This window comes from Apis laboriosa, unplaced genomic scaffold (assembly GCF_014066325.1).
Source record: "Apis laboriosa isolate Shangri-la unplaced genomic scaffold, ASM1406632v1 scaffold56_cov145, whole genome shotgun sequence".
NCBI classification, from domain to species: domain Eukaryota; kingdom Metazoa; phylum Arthropoda; class Insecta; order Hymenoptera; family Apidae; genus Apis; species Apis laboriosa.
Window position 1 is genome coordinate 235,515 of NW_025223765.1, and position 17,043 is coordinate 252,557.

General features: G+C 32.4%; 1 protein-coding gene across 1 annotated transcript in view; it reads left to right on the forward strand.

Moving 5' to 3' along the window:
• LOC122717657 overlaps positions 1–17,043 on the forward strand; it is a 126,997-nt gene that overhangs the window by 61,270 nt on the left and 48,684 nt on the right. The window contains exons 5-6 of the mRNA XM_043941917.1: positions 1,017–1,314; positions 1,928–2,073. Of these exons, the coding sequence (XP_043797852.1) occupies positions 1,017–1,314; positions 1,928–2,073 (444 nt within the window). The remainder of the gene's footprint in view (positions 1–1,016; positions 1,315–1,927; positions 2,074–17,043) is intronic.

The window sequence follows — 17,043 nt, forward strand, 5'->3', positions numbered from 1 at the left end:
TCGATTACCCAATGTCCGCCCGTCCCATTCTCAAATATTCCATCGGCACCGGCTGAAACGAACCGTTTAAGTGACACGGATAAAAAAACGTAAGAGAGAGAGAGAGAGAGAGAGAGAGAGAGAGAAGGAAAAGCGAACGAACAATCAGAGAGGTTGAATAATCAGAAATCGCGAAGCCCTCTTATTCTAAATACGTTTTAAAAACGAAGGAGCAGCTCTGTCCAATTCGATCAGTGGAGGCAGACTGAAATAGGATGGAAAGGTGATTAGTTTTGATAATGAAGAAATTTCGTCTTCTATCGCAAATAAAGGGCAGGTTAATATTTGACTTTGATCAAGAGATTCGTTCGATAATTTTTATTATAAAATTATTATTGTAAGTTTGTTTTTGTTGAATGATTTAAACATATTGAACATATTATAAAAATATTTATAAAATTGTTATATAAAATAAAATAATATGGCATTGGACATTCTATAAATAAAATCATTTTGAAAATCTTATATTAAGTTAAATATTAAATATAATTATCAATAAATTGTAATCAAAAATTAATAATATTTTAATCAAAAAACTTCTTTAATATTAATATTTGTATGATTTGTATTTTCAAATATTTGTTATTATTATTTATTATTTGTAAAAGTAACTAGAAGATTTTATAATGAATCATTTTACATGTTCAAGTAATAATAAAAAATCTTCTTTGCTAAGTCAATTTATTAATTTTTTATATTATCCATTCCTTCTAAATTAAATCTTATATTTAATATTAACTAAAAATTGTCAATTTGAAATTGGCTTTCTAATTTGAATAAAAACCACATCAAACTTTTTGCCAACTCAATAGATAATTAAAATGATCAAAATTAGAGGAGTCCAGGAAATTTTCTCCATTATTAGAAAATAATCTATACAAAAAATTAAAATTACAATAAACTAAATACTAAATAATTAGAACCGAGTTTCTTGCACAAACAGAATTAAGTAAATCGAATTCTCTGCTTACTTACAGTGTCGCCACCTGGCCAGTGCCGATTCCCTAATTGGTTGACCGGCCATTCCAGCGGTGGACTGACATGGCACACCCTCGACCTCACCAGATCTTACACGTTCCATCCTCGGAACGCTTCCCTGCACGTGACCAGTTTGAACACCAGTTCCTCGAGATTCGAAAGCGGTTCTCTGGACGGCCAATACGTTCCTGGACAAGAGGATCAAGATGTGAAGATCCTGTGCAACAGCATCAAGCAATCTAGCGTTGCTCAAGCGATGACGATGACCACGTTGGTCGCCCATTTCACGGTTGGCTGGTGAGTAAATTGTTTTTCTATTTGTTTTCGTAACAATTCGTAGAAAAACTAATTAATTAACACATTTAATTTTCTCTTTTGCGTGCCATTCTTAAATATATCTAAATAATGTGTATATATATATGAACATCATTATATAATTAAAAGATTCAATTTAACCAAATTCTTGGAATTTCCTTTTTACAATTATAACCAACAAAGATCATAAAAAAAAATATATATCGATTAACGTGTCGAAAGAATAACAACGCTTACGTACATCCTTGCGTGTTTGTTTTTCGTTTGTCCAAGCCGATTGAAAAAAAAAAAAAAAAAGATAGCAAGTTTTCGCTCTTTTTTCTCTCTCTCTGTTTTTCCTTTTTTTCAAAAAAAAAAAAAGCAAACACAGTGCACAGAATCGGTGCAACCGAGGGGAAAAAAGAAAAAGGGGGGGGGGGCAAAGAGCTTTTGATAATACACGTGTTTTGAGAACATCGGGTTGAGCCGGACGCGCGCTACAATCGCGGTACATTGTCAGAGTAAACAGGATTGTTATTGTTCGCGTTGGTGGAACGTTTTACGTTTTAAGCGAAGGAACGCGTGGTTTTTATTCGACCTGTCTTCTTGCCCGCAGCCGGAGCGGTTTCATGTGCATGACGTTCTATCGAAGGGACGGCCACGTGATAGAGGTGCAGACCGGAAGCGACGTCTCGAGGCCGGAAGAGGCTTGCAGCTCGCCCCATTTCCAACAGCACAACATACCCTTTCTCACCTTAGTCAGTAAGTAGGAAAAAATATTTTTTCTAGTCTGATACGAATTTTATTGTTATTAACAAATTTGCCATGGTTTCTTTTTTCATTATATATATGTATGTATGTATATGAACAAATTTTCCATGGGTTTTTTTTCATTATACATATATATATATATGATGAATGAAAAGAATTATATTTGATTGTAATTGTGTATGATCAAATGTGTAACAGTGAATGTTAATAATAATGTGTTAGGTTATGAAGCTTGATTAGATTAATTGGATTGTAGAATAGGTTAGAATAGGTGTGATTAAATGTAATTGTGTAACATTGAATGTAATAATAGATTATTTAGCTTGATTAGGTTAATTAGATTATAGAATGGGTTGACGAAAAAAATAATTGGATTGGATGATGCATCAATGGTTAGATTACTATGAATTGGTTAAAGAAAAAGACAGAGAAGTTTTGATTGAAGGAAATGTAATCAAGCTGTTAGATTCGTATTAATGCAAGAATTGTTGACACGTTAAATGGTTCTATTAGTTCTATAGAATCATACCTTTCAAATATTATCATTCTACATTTTCAATTTACTTTTTGTTCGAAGAATCATATTTTTCAACTTGTATCATGATTTTCGATATAATCTGTATACAACAAGGCGAAGTTATTTAGATTTCATACAAATTGGAAAGCTAATTCTATCCCTTTGCTGGTAAAAGGGGGAAACATTCTCGTTCTAAATCGTTGAAAAATTACAGGAATATCGGTGAAAGCTCTCGCTACAGTCTCGTTTTCCAAATATGCTGCCTTCAATCCGAGCAACACCAGAAACCTTTTTCCCTTTTTATAAGCAGGTTTCTTGATTATTCTCTATTTTCTTCGTTTCTATTCCACGAATCTAATCAAATTCGAGGATCACGCAAATCGAACATAACCTATTCTTTCGATAAAACTTTCGCCTCTCTTGGTTGAGAATCGTAATTATTTGAAATATATATTTGATATTATTAACCAGATCCTACAAGTCATAAATTATACTTTAATAATCGATTAGTTTTTACTAAATAAATTTTAGAAAGAAGAAATGTTAACTTTTTATTACTTTTATATTTAAAAAAATAAATTTTTTATAAATCATATTACACATAGTTCGACGAATATTGTCGAATAATTTATATAAAATATGTACAATAATAAAGCGAGATAAAGATAGATAGCTTTCTCACAATATAATCTCTCTGTCTCACTTCATCATGCACAACTTCAATTGCTTATAACTTAATAATATCAATTCATATTTCTTTTCATCTACAGAATCGTTCTAAAAAAAATATTAAACACTTTGTACATTTACATGTGCATGTTACATTGCAACAAAATATAAATAAATTTTCACTATATTTTTACTCGAAAATATCCGTTTCCAAACTTTTGGACGATACTGTACATATGCATGTAGGACAGCAAGGTGACAGCATACCATAGTCGGTGTGTGGGTGGATATGTTATGCAACGGGTGGTAAACGAATCTTCCTGGAGAAATTGAATTTTGTAGGGAGTTGGTGAAGCGCGTCACGAAAATCGTTGAAACCACACAAATATTTTGTTTCATCGTTCCGACGATGGCTGCGGTTTGGTTTGGTGACTCTGTTTGCCGATCACCTCTTTCTTCCTTTATTTTTTTGCTCCTGCATTTGTTGCCTTGTCCCGAGGTCGCGAGCTTTATCATCCTTCCTTCTTTTTTTATTTTTATTTATTTATTTATTTTTTTTTTTCATCACGAATCGTCACGGTTTCGCCCTTTGATTCTCAAATTGTCGCCCTTCGATTGCCGATAGCGATTTATCGGTCTTGTTTTTTTTTTCTTTTTTATAAAAACGTGTCGGCGTCTTCGTTTTGATCGATCATTGCGACATCTGGAGGAATTTTTCGGTATCACGAGAACCTGTGCTTTGTGCGCAAATTGTGCAACATTGAATTTTGTTTATAAAAATTTATAAAAGTGCACAAGACATTATTTATTATTGTTAATTATCGATGATAAAAAATTGTGAGTTTTAATCGCGTGTAATTTTTTTCGACAACAGATTTACACATATAGTATTTTTGTACTTGAAGTTAAATTTATTCTACGATTATTCTTAACGAATTTTGTTAATTTCTGAAGAATTGTGATAAACTGTCCTAACAATAAGATATATAGTCCTATAATTTAAATAAATAAATACTTGATATAGAAAGTATCAAAAAAAGGATTGATAAATTTTTCTATTATTAGGACGGATAAGGAAATTATATATTATAATATCCTATTAAAGATAAAATTACATATCCCATTCTGAAAATTGGACTCTATAGTCTTCATTATTAATACCGTTTATCCAGGATTAATTATTCATTTTCGATTATAAATTCATTTATTATTAACATTCATAAATCCACTTACATCATTAGGTAAAACAACCTAATCAATATTGCAAAATCAATTTTTCAATTTTTCAATAAATTATCCACTTTTGTCACAAGATTAACCAAATTTAGCCAAATTAATTTCAAATTCTGAAAAAAGAAAAAAAATACACCATTATGAAATGATCCATTTATCGTCGTTAATTTATTAAATTCGCACACTTTGTAAATTATATATCGGGAAGCAAATTAATTTAGCAACGCATTGCTCCGGAGGAAAAAAAAAAATGGAGAGCGAAAAATTCCGCGAAATCGAAGCCGGCCAGGCTGGAATAAGGCGAGGATATATGGTGGTAAAGCGAACGAATACTGGATCAAACCGAATCCAATAACTCCCGTGGGATTACAAACCCGATCCTCGAGGACCGAGCATCCCCCAAAGATGTGTAAGTTGCGGCAAAGAGGCGAAAAGAGAAGGATGGAGGTGTTGGGAAGCCAACTCGACGAGGTAGATCTCGTCGAAGGGTTAGGATATTTCGTTGTGTCCAACCAGATCGCAGCCAGCATTCGTGCCAGGTATACCGGGTGACCGATCTGGTTTTGATCTGGTATATATACATTTCATCGAATTTTATTTAATTGGAATGAAATCTTTGTTGAGTTTCTATTGCTCAAATATTTGGCTAATATTGTTGGTTAAATATTACAATGATTGGTTTATAGATTGGTTTAAATAGAGGGTGTTTAAATTGGATAAAAGTATATTTATCTAAAGTTTTTGCAATGAAATATTTTGTTGCTTGACTCTAACGAATTGCTATTGCATGAATAAATTTTTAGTGAAATTTTACGTACGATTGGTCTATATAGAGTGTTCAGATAAATTAAATGAAGTTATATTTATTGACTTTTTTTAATGTTCGATTAAATGAACTCCAAGTTCTTATATCTGTGCTCTGTTGAGCATAAAGTTATCTTTACTAATTTCTGGAATTTCTGGAACTGGAATTTTCATATTATTTTCATATCTTTTTAGAAATATGTCCATTTCATTTCTATTCCTCTCTCGCTTTTTACAAGGAAATAAAGCGTATAAAATCTTTTTACCATTCTAACTAAACTATTGCAGATTGTACAAATATCAAGATAATCAATGTTATAAATTATAAAAAGATTATTATTCTGTAAATAGAATTAAATTCCTATCCCTATTAAATATTAAAGTTTGTTAATTTTTAGAATCACTTTATAAATGTTCCATTTATTTTTGAACACCCGGTATGAATGGAAAGCGAAGCAATAAAGTACGTGAGATATTTTCTTGAAAAATTTTGCAAGAATATTTCTCGGATAGGAGATGTAGATCTACGGGATACGGAACGTTTTGACATACACGTGAGAGAAGAAAGAATAGCAAACTGTGAAATTTATTAGAAAATATTTGGAATCTATCTGTATAACACTGCGAAATTTTCTAACCTTCGTTCCTCGTTCCAGTTTTCATTCGACCAGAATCGATCCATCGATTATGAGTGAGCATACTTTTAGGTTAAGTTATTTTCCAAGCCATACAGCAAATGACTGTAAAATTGAATAATAAAAAATACTTAGAACATCAATATTGTGAGAAACAATATTTTCTAATCTCCATTCAATATATTACTTGAATCAATCCATTGATTATATATGATGACTTTTAGGTTAGGTTAAATTCATCAAAATTTACGAATTATCGTCCTTTTGAATATATATATATAAATCGAATTTATAGAAATTCAGAAACTTATTCTCGCTCGAATCGACAACAAATTACGAGATTTATTACAAAAATATTCATTTATTAAAAGAAAAAGATTTATTACATAAATATTATTCTCGACAACAAATTACGAGATTTATTACAAAAATATTTGAAACACCTTGGAAAACAATATTCTAGGTTAGGTTTCTTTTGTAACGTAACAAAACAGAACATGCGTAACAAAAGTTAAACTTACATAGCAAAATTTACCAGTCACCGTGTATAACCTCTCGATGAGACTCTCGGCGAAGTCGAAATCGATAGAAATTCAGAGAGTTTGTGGGTTAGGATCGAAGTTCCGACACGGTTTTACACCGATGCCGGATTATAAAATTATAATCGTCTTCAAATTGACGAGGAACTTTCGTGGAGGGTTCGAATCGATCAACCGGAATCCAAGTTTCAACCGGGGAGGATCAAGAAGTTTCGCCGAGTAATTCGCGAGTTTCTGTCCAGAGATTCTCGAATCGGAGGGAAAAAAGAAGAGGAAGAAATTCGCTCACCACTAGCTATAGATTATTCGTTTCACAAGGAAAATGCTTTCACCCGGACCTGTAACCATAAGCTATACAATATCCGACGGTGCAATAAAGTGGACCATCCACCAGCCATCCATCTTTTTTTTTTTCTCCCTTAGTTTCCTCTCGCTTTCTTCCTCTTTTGCCTGCCCTCCCTTTCTTCTTGTGGATCCTTCTTTCCTCCTTTATGAGCAACCGAGGTATTCGAGGAAGAATTCGAGGAGATTCGTGAAAAAAGAGCCCATGTTAATTTATTTTCGAAGTGGTGGTTTAATGTATGCTTTATGAGAATAATAATGTTTCTTTTGGAAAAGATTAAAAATGTCGACGCCATTTTGGTTTATCTCAAGAGATGTTATTGTGAAAGTGTAGTTGCAGAAAAGCGTTGTTTTGCACAAAGCTTTTAGAATTCTTTTGTATACAGGGTTTAATTGGTGATTTTTTAGTCGTATGATTAGATGAATTAATCATTTTATATTGGTTACGGACTTGCCTTGTATTAAAATTGTGATAGATTTAGTTAAAGACCAATAGTTTTGTAATATATTTTATTTCTTTTTTAATTCTTTTTATTCTTTTCTTTTTTTTTTTAATATATTTTAAGTAAAAAAATATTGTTAAAAAATGAGCATCGAAAAAGTTTTAAATTTCGAGATTTATCAGAGTTTCAAATTAGACAAATATTTTTATTTAAAATGCTATTTAAAATGCTATTACACAAGATACTATTTAACTAATAGCTACCTCTATTTTTATTTTTTTTAAATTGGGATTAAAAGCATTGAATAAATAAATAAAAAAAAAAAAGAAACCTATTTCCAAAAAGCTAAAATTCAACTCTTTTCATCCAAAAATGTATGATCCAAAAATAAGAGGAAAATGGAGAACCCGAATAAACCGTGCCAAGAATAATACACGATTTTAAATGGTCCAATTTATATTTCGAAATTGAAATAAACCGTCTCTTCCAGATTAAAGCAGAAATATCCATCTTCCCAATTAGCCGGTATAACAATAATCTGTCTGTTCTTGGCGCGCACAACGGATTCAAGGCGCGAATAATCAGGCCAATCTCCAATTTATTTCTCCTCGTGCAAGAATAATGGTATCTTAATGGCCAGTGGGTACACGAAGTTCCATTTTGATGTTAGATTGATCCACTAAACCGTAATAAGAACCGTAGTAGGGAGATGGAAACAGAGAAAAAAGAGAGAGAGAGAGAGAGAGAGAGAATGGAAGTTGTGAGAGATCCGAAAAGCAGAATCATCGACCGGATGAGTGAAACGATTAAGCAACGAGTAAGCACATGGTTGTAAGTGCACTCACGATATCGAGGATATAACGAGCACGAATCCGAGGCCAATTTCGAAGTTACAAAGGGGAGGGTAGAAAGTCTGGAATTGATCGTGAGCGAGGAGAGAGAGAGAAAGACGAATCTCTTGGGAGGCGTAATGCTGTTCGAGAGGCCGAGCCCATTTCGCTTTCGATAGAAAAAATGCCCCTTAATGAAGAATAAAGCGAAACAATTTGGGAGGAGGAGTGGAGGGAGGGGTCGGTTGTAAATAGGCTCGACGTAGGGAACGTGGAGAACGTGGCTATTAATGCGTTGCGCGCGCCATCTTTGTTTCTATAAATATAATAAATTGGGAAAAAGTGTTTTCCAATATTCGTTTTTTTTTTTTTTTTTTTTTTTTTTAATTAACGACCCCATTTTGCAATACTCGAATTTACTCTCTACCACTTCTTTCACGTGTAAAGGAAAATTATTGATTAATGTTGGAATGGTTAGAGGCGTTGTTTATTAGTGAGAGTAATTATAACGAAAGAAAAAATAAGTTTTAGAAATTAACGAATAAGGATTGAGGACGTTAGAAATCTATATCTATAGGTATAAATTTACGAGAAATTTAAGAAATTTAAATTAATTTGGTTTAAGTTTCAATTTCTAACCTCAAAATATTCTTTCGCAAAAAATCTTTCGATATGATTCGTTACAGATTGAGAACTGCTATATCTTAATGTGTGTCTTAAATGATTTATTTAATGAATTTAGTTTATTTAATTTTATATATAGTTAATAATCATTGCTTCTCATCATTTTCTATGAAATAATAAATTACGCCATTTCGTACGATGCTTCACGCTTCTTCGTCGATATTTTAAAAAAAAAAAAAAAAAAANAAAAAAAAAAAAAAAACATCGATTGTTCGTTAATTTGAACGAAAAAAAAACGAATAAGTACAAATTCTAGATGTAAATTTTTTGTACATTTGGGTAGATAATGGTTAAGGTACTGATTTACAGCTTTTAAATTTATCGTAATGCATAGTTCCCGCACGTCACACGTGCGAAACTACCTGGCTGTCACGTGTGCCGTGGAAATATCTGCATAAAAAAGGGGCTTTGACGAACAACGGGGGCAGACTGTAACGAGGAGGAAAGGGCGGCCGACGCGCAAATCAAATTCGCTGCAGGTGGTTCGACCGAGTCGCAGCTGAATTTGTCACTCGCAGACTCCGCGGTTTTTTGTTTAATTGATTTATGGTACCGCACGCTGATGTAAAAAATCGGCGTCACGGTGGTACATATCCGCGTGTATATCGCGAACGTAACGCGCCGCAGTGCCATTATAAATCGCTTGTCCCTCGCGTAATTATCCGCGGTCGGTAAAGGTGTTCCAGCCTCGAATTACACGTGGAACCGACACGGTCCGGTCATAATAGGAGATCGGTGCCGATTTTCGCGTTTTAAACGTTTCGATCGATAACGTAGAAACGTAGAAATTTGTATATAAATTGAGCGAGCAATAGGAAACGATATCAAGGGAATATCGAATGGAAATATAGGTCGCCATGATGGCCACTCGAGTTCTTATTTCGATCCGATAAATCATGAAATTACCACAATCGTTTGAAATTATGGAGTATAGAGTATACCTCGACCTCTTTTGCATTTACCCTCGTTAATGCGTTGTTTGAAGATCGGACGGTGTCGGCTATAACCTTTTCGTGAATGTACATTCCCGTTTATAAGTACGTGAACATTGAAATGTGATTTGTTACAACGAAATTATGTTTTTCATAAATTTCTAATCGAATGGTTATTTTTTAAATTTTTTAAATTTTCTAAAAAAGTAAAATTATTATCAATATATTAGAATATATCGTTATGGTTATAAAATATCGAATACATTTTTAATGCAAAATAAAAAATAAAATTTAATGAAATTTATTGTAATTTCATCTTTTTCTTTTTTTTTTTTAGTAAATCAAAGTTTCAAACACTTCATAATTTTGTTCTTAATTATATAAGAATTTGTTTTATCAATGTTCCGAAAGTTTTAATAATAACGAGATTCTCGAATCGTGCAATCTATAACTCGCAATTCCTTTCCTTTTTATTTCTCCATCCCAGAATTTTATAGAATATTATAGAATTTATTATATATTTCAATTTCACTATAACGATTGAAGAAGTATCGGTATACTTATGGAGTGGAGTGTACTATTTGTAATCCTATTGAGCGTTACGTTTCACGAAAAATCATAATAGCCTTTGAAAGTTAGCTGGTAGCACGGTGTAACCGTCAACTATATCTCTTCATCGAGAACTCGGGGTCTTTCGACGAGCAGCGGCACGAAACGCGGATCGGAATTTCGCGTGTTTGCAAATCGAGAACAGGCGCCATTTTTCAGGCGAAAACTTGGCCGCCCTTTCCACGTCGGCGTGACTCTTTGAAATTTACAAGTCGGCATCGAATTGGCTAATAGCGCGAGGCGTCATTCCACCGATACTTTATCCGTCCCATGATCGAAATAACTTTGAACAGTGAAAACTTATTTTGGCTGAAATGAAAAAAAAGAAGTAAACATTAATCTAAATGAAAACTTCAGAAATAAGATGTATACATACAAATCGATATGAATAATCAAATATACATTGACAACAATTAAATGACAACAATTAAATCACAGTTATTTTATAATATTATAATATAAATTTATATCTATAGTTTATTATTTATTTCTTTCTTCTTTGTTATTTGAGCATACGCAAAAAGCGATACTAGCGCCATGTGACTATTAACTACTAATGCCCAATATATTTATATATAAGACATTCTATTAAGCCAAAATTTTGAAGTTATTTTGAAGCTTATTTATTAAATTATAATTTTTATTAATAACATTAGATGAAGCTGAATAAAGATGAAGTAAAATTTCTATCTCCAATACATCTGTTTTATCAAGCTCTCAAAATTTTTATATATTTATTTTTTGTATTTAAAACTCTGTCTTCAATAATATCTTGTGAGTATATTGAGAGATTATAATCATACATATAAATTAAAGAAAAAAGGAAAAAAATATATTAAAGAAGAAGATCGATAAGCAAATTTCTTTCCACTATTAATAAGTTTTTCGTGTTAAACATCGATTGCAAGGGAATGTTGGATAAAGGAAACAGGAACGTTGACAACAAATGACAAGAAAACAAGGGGTGAAGGAACGAAGGGAGAAGGGAGTGTAGGTAACGGTGGAGAGAAAGAGAGAAAAAGAGGAGTTTCAAAGTTGAACACGGTTGGCTAGTTAAGCGGCGCAACGGCGGTCAACCGTTGAATATATTATATTTTTAAATCATCGACACGCTGACTGCTTCCGTGCTCTGGCAGAAACATGGCCGCGTGTCTAGATAGCCGTGTTAGAACGCGTTGTACCTACACGCGAAATCTATGTGACCGTGTATACAGGGTGTTCCATATTAATTTCTAACTGAATATATCTTGACCAAGTTTATGGGTTGAAAAAAATTAAACGCTCGGGGGGGTTTAAATCTAGTTGAAAAAAAAAAAGGATTTTATTAAAATTGATGTGCATGTAAATGTGTCAACGATGTTTCATGCTTAATTTTATTTTTCGAACTCGTAGAATTTTATATATATATATATATTTTTTTTCTTTTTTTCTTTTTTTAATATTTTTAAAAATTCTGTTATTCATACTTTTACAAGGGGGAGGAAGAATCAAATTTTTTTCAGAAGCAAGGCAAATATCCTTTTTTTTTTTTTATCTATTATTTATAATAGAAACATATTTGTTTCGTAAATTTTCGTGGAAAAGATATATTGCAATAAAACTCGAGATTTGTTTTAAAATAAATAATAATTTCGGGGAAGAAATATATTTATTTAATATTTTAATCAAATAAACGTTCGAAATTTGAAATAAAATTTAAAATTTTATTTCAAATTTCAATACTTAAAGATTAACAATCTACAAAAAAAAAAAAAAAAGAAAGAAAGAAATGAGGTTGATCAAGATGACGATTAGAGAATATTTTGGCGGAAAAAAAAACGCGATAGTAATTGGCGTTATCGATAGGTGAACGATCGACCAATCGGGATTCCTCTCGAGTTTTTCATTTTTTTCCATTTACTTCTTTCGTTTTATTTGGTTCTCTTTTAGTGAGTTTTCCACCAAATTTTCCTCGTTGTATTTGTCTCAATAAAAAGGATTCTAACAAAAAAATTTTTCTATTTTTCAAAAAAATACTTCAAATTTGAACTATATTTTTTAGAATAACTATCGATGATATAATATTGTCAAATCGGATATATCTTCTATTTGCATTAACAATTAATGAATTTGCATTGTACTTGTCGATTCGATAAATCGAATTTTAAAAGAAATAAAAAATCTTTTCCAAAAATATAATTTAAATTTGAAAAATAATATTATTTAATATCATTAATTTTCTATAAATTATATAATATCATCAAATTGGATTTTCATGTAAAGATTAAATAAACTCCATTTCGATTCAATAAAAAGAATTTTAGCAAAAAAAGAAAGATATTTTAAATTCGATAAAAAATTAATAATTCTAAAAAGTATGTTCAAACTTATTTACAAGTTCATTCATTAATTCGATGATTCAAAAAAAATTCTAAAATATACTTTAAATTTGGAAAATTAAAATATATTTACAATTATCAGATAGATATTTTCTCATAGAAGAATTAATTAATTTCACGTTGTAATTTTAAAAAAAAAAACCTTATTTTCAAAAAAGCTTAAAAATGAAATATCTCTTGCGATTATTAATTTTTCGCGAAATAATATCATCAAATTGGATAATCTCCGCGCAAACATTAACCAGAAAGAAAGTAGAGGAACAAGGGAGGGCAATCGTTCGCCGATTATCGGCGAAATAATCAGTCCAAAACGACCGTCCCTTTTTTACCGACCGAGCGGCCGTTCTTGCACTCACGGAATAAAAAAAGTCGCGTTCAATTTCTTGGCCGGCTTTTAATACGCCACGACACGGACCCTCTGAACGAGATGGGGGAGGCGCTAGTAGACGTCGGCTTCGAAAATTTACGATTCCCTCGTTATTAAAGCAAGCTTGTGAAAACCATGGTGTTTAAAGCGGCAGCTTTGGGGCATTAATTCGATTTCCTCCTTCGTTTTCTTTTCTCTCGGTTCGCCGCTTCTCCTCCCCCTCCGTTTGTTTTCCAGCCACGACAGTTTATAAAAAGCGACGGGTCTATCGAGGTGGCGCCCTCCACACACTCCTAGCCCCCATTTTTGTAATGCTGTAATAATCAATAGTACACCCTTGCTAAATCGTATAACCCAACCCCCGTCAATTTAATCGAGACAACGGAAGCACGTACCGGTTTCTACGTGAGCTTGTGAGCGCTCGATGCAACGGGTGTCGTTATCGAATCAACTTTTATCTCGGCCCCGTGTTTTTTCTTGGAAAATATGATTCTCGTATGGAAATGGCTAATTGCGGATTAGAATCGGATTAGACTCTGAAGAGAAATATAGAGGTAATATAACGCAGATTCTATGCAAATTTTTTTTTATAGAAAATGAATAGTTTCGAATCGTAGTTTTTATTCGGTTAGAGATACAATGATTAATAATTTTTAATTTTAACGTTTATTAATCTTGATCTATTAAAAAATGAGATTTTTTTTTAAGAAATATCGATGAAAATCATAAATTTCGTTACAATTATAATTATCTGATTTGAGTTAAATATTATCTATTTATATATGATCTTAAAGAATCCTTAAATCCTTAAAGTTATGTTAACATACGTAGTTTTTTGAATTTGTCCCGAATTAAACTTTCAATAAAGTTGTAAATGTTATAAGTCTCATTAAATATTCCATCATTTCATTTTCGACAAAAAAAAACAATTCTTGAGACACGCACATGCCTTCAGAAACTTGAGATTCATTCGTGAGAAAAAATCTCAAAACAATTATTCTTCCCGAATAATTGATTAAATTTGTAAACGAAACAAACATCACAAATTTTAATTTTTTATAAAATCTTTTCTTCCTTTATTTTACGCCGTTCAATCCTATTTCTCCGCAAAAAGCGATCCTTCTTGTTACGATTCAGGACGGCTAATAGAAACGTAATATTCCCTAGGACGATTACTGGGGCAACGAAAGAAATGGTGCTCGGTCGAGTCGTAAGTTGCCCTGCTTTATCGATGTGAAATCGTAAACGCGAGAACATGGGGGAAACACGCGACGGATTAAAATTGCTCGATGCGCGAGCACGCGAGCTATTTACGCGGGTCACGCGTGTGTACGAGGAAGGGGGAATACAAAACCTGGTCTGGCTATCTGTGTCGTGTAATTGGCGGCGTAACATCGTTCCACGAAGCAATTCGATTCCTTTTAAATTATTCAAATTTCGAGCCGGTCGTTGGGATGGTCGAGCTTTAACATTGATCATCAACAACTTTTTTTATTTTTTATCGTTTCCTTGGATTTTTGAAATAGTTTGTTACTCCTTTTCAATTTTTTGACTGTTTATCAGGTTGTTTCAAAATTTTGCCAAATGACACGGATATCTTTATCCTCCTGTATTGAATTATAAATCTATATAAGAAAAATATTTGAATTTGATTCTGAAGCATAATTCATTACGAAAATTATTCATTGGAAAATTTACAATATTTTTTTATGATAAAATAACCATAATAAAATTAAATTATATTCAAGTTTTATATATTTGTGAAATCGCTTCGTGATACCAATATATTAAGAGAAAGAAATTTTCATCTCGTATTTTTATCTCGTATGTCAGAAAGATAATGGTGAAAGAAAAAAATATATAAGGAGGATAAATAAATGCAAACACGAGACAAGTAAAGTACAGTTTTGAAGAGATTACTCCTGACTACACGATGAACCTCGTTAAGACTCGAAACGATCGTAGGCGAAAGGACGAGTATCTGTCCTCGACTTGCCGACTGAGGATAAGAGTTCTTGACCTTTCCTCTCTTTCTCTGTGTCGCGGAACGCGGAGAGAAGGAGGGGGAAAGAGAAGAAGGAAGCGGATAATCTCTAATAATGTCTCCTACCCGATCGTGGTTAGAATTTTGTCCAAGTTACAAGAACTCCTCCGTGGATCAGAGCAAATGAAATGGAGATGAGTTCCGTATAATTTGGTTGGACGTCTTTTATTGAATTCTTTCGAACTGCGGATGGAAAAAGATCGTCTCGATCCAGAATCGAATGGAAAATTAATTGTTCGAAAAGATGCAGTTTGAAGGAAACTAAGATATTAGGCCAAGATAGAATATAAAAATGTAGGGGGGAAGAAGGAATCAAAGGAAATATATAAAGTAAAAAGAAAATATTTTCGTTTCAAAACTTTCATTTTAAGAGAAGAGTAAAATTTAAAAAAAACTTTTCGGTAGAAGTGAAAATTCACGAGTACATTATTTCAAAAAAGTTATTCTACATTCGAAAATAAGCAAAAAGTGTGGAATGCAATTTTCCCTTAATTTGAAAATTTTTCGAGAAAATTGAGTTTGAAAATTTATCGAATCAAAAACTAACCACGTCTTTATCTTACGTTTTTCCATTCTTTAATCTTCTCAAGAGCAAAGGCTTAATAAACGACGAAATTTTATTCCACACTTTCTACTTATTTTTACTCGTAGAACAACTTTCTCTCTGATCATTCGTCGATCGATTTCTTTCTTTTCCAAAAATTAATTTCTTCGAAAAAAAAAAAACAAGAAAACGTTATTCCTCGTTTCCCTTCTCCCATTTTTGCATTCATATTACGGAATTATCTTCTGCTCGCACGTACAGAACGTTCTGAGACACCCGTATCAATATCATTTTTTTTTATACACGATGTTAGTTCGTAGGTTAAGCTAGATCGAGTTCCTACGACGTGGATTGTACCGGTTCACGTTCCATGGTAAGAACATGAAATATAGGTTATATGCATCGTGGTTCCATGCCTCTCGAGGTTATGCACCATAATTCATCGTAGTGCGGTCGTAGTAGCAAAAAATGCTCGTGAAAACGCTCGTTGTACTCGTGGGCCCTGCTGCGCGTCTTGGTCGGCCATCTTGATTTCCGTGACGTCAGAAATTTCGATTATCTCGATGGGGAAAAGCTACCATTTATTCTTATTTTCGCCTTGTTTATTTATTTATTTTTCTATTTGCGGATAAAATTGTATTTTAGCGTTATGACGCTATATACAAGGTGATCCATTTAAATCGATGATAAAAGTAAAAAATATTTTCGGACAAAATTTGAATTGAACGAAAGATATATATATAGATAATATGAAGATCAAGTATAAATATACAAGGTGATCCATTTGAATCGATTCAATTAAATATCTTCGAAAAATTCGAATTTCTTCGTGAACAACGTTCTTTTTCTCTTACTTATTCGAAATACCATTGAATTCATCGAAATAAGAAGTTTAGTTCAATTATTTTTGAAGAGATATTCAATCGATTTAAAAAAATCATTTGTTATAATATAATAAATAATTATAAATGGATATATTATCGATCCAAGAATTAAAAATTAAATTATACGAAAATTATTCGATTTTACATGAAAAAATTCGATTACACCAAGCAAATTGTACGTAGGAGATATCTGGAAAACCAGGATTTCACCGAGATTAAAAATTATTTTTTACCTCATGTGGTGGAGCAATAAGCTCGTAAAAAGAAGAGAAACGAAAAGAAGAGAAATGAAGGAGTGTATGCTCACCGCGAGTCAAACGTCAACGAATAGCTTTATGCGGGAATTTCATTCGGAAAAAGGCACTTCCGCGAAATTTCATAGGGAAATTTACGCGGTGGAGGCCGAAATTGGCCGGATTCAGAAGCAGAATCTCGTATCCAACCGGGCAACACGAGGGAAAGAGGGGGTATGGGCGAAAAATGAACCGAGTTAAGGGCTAGGGGCGC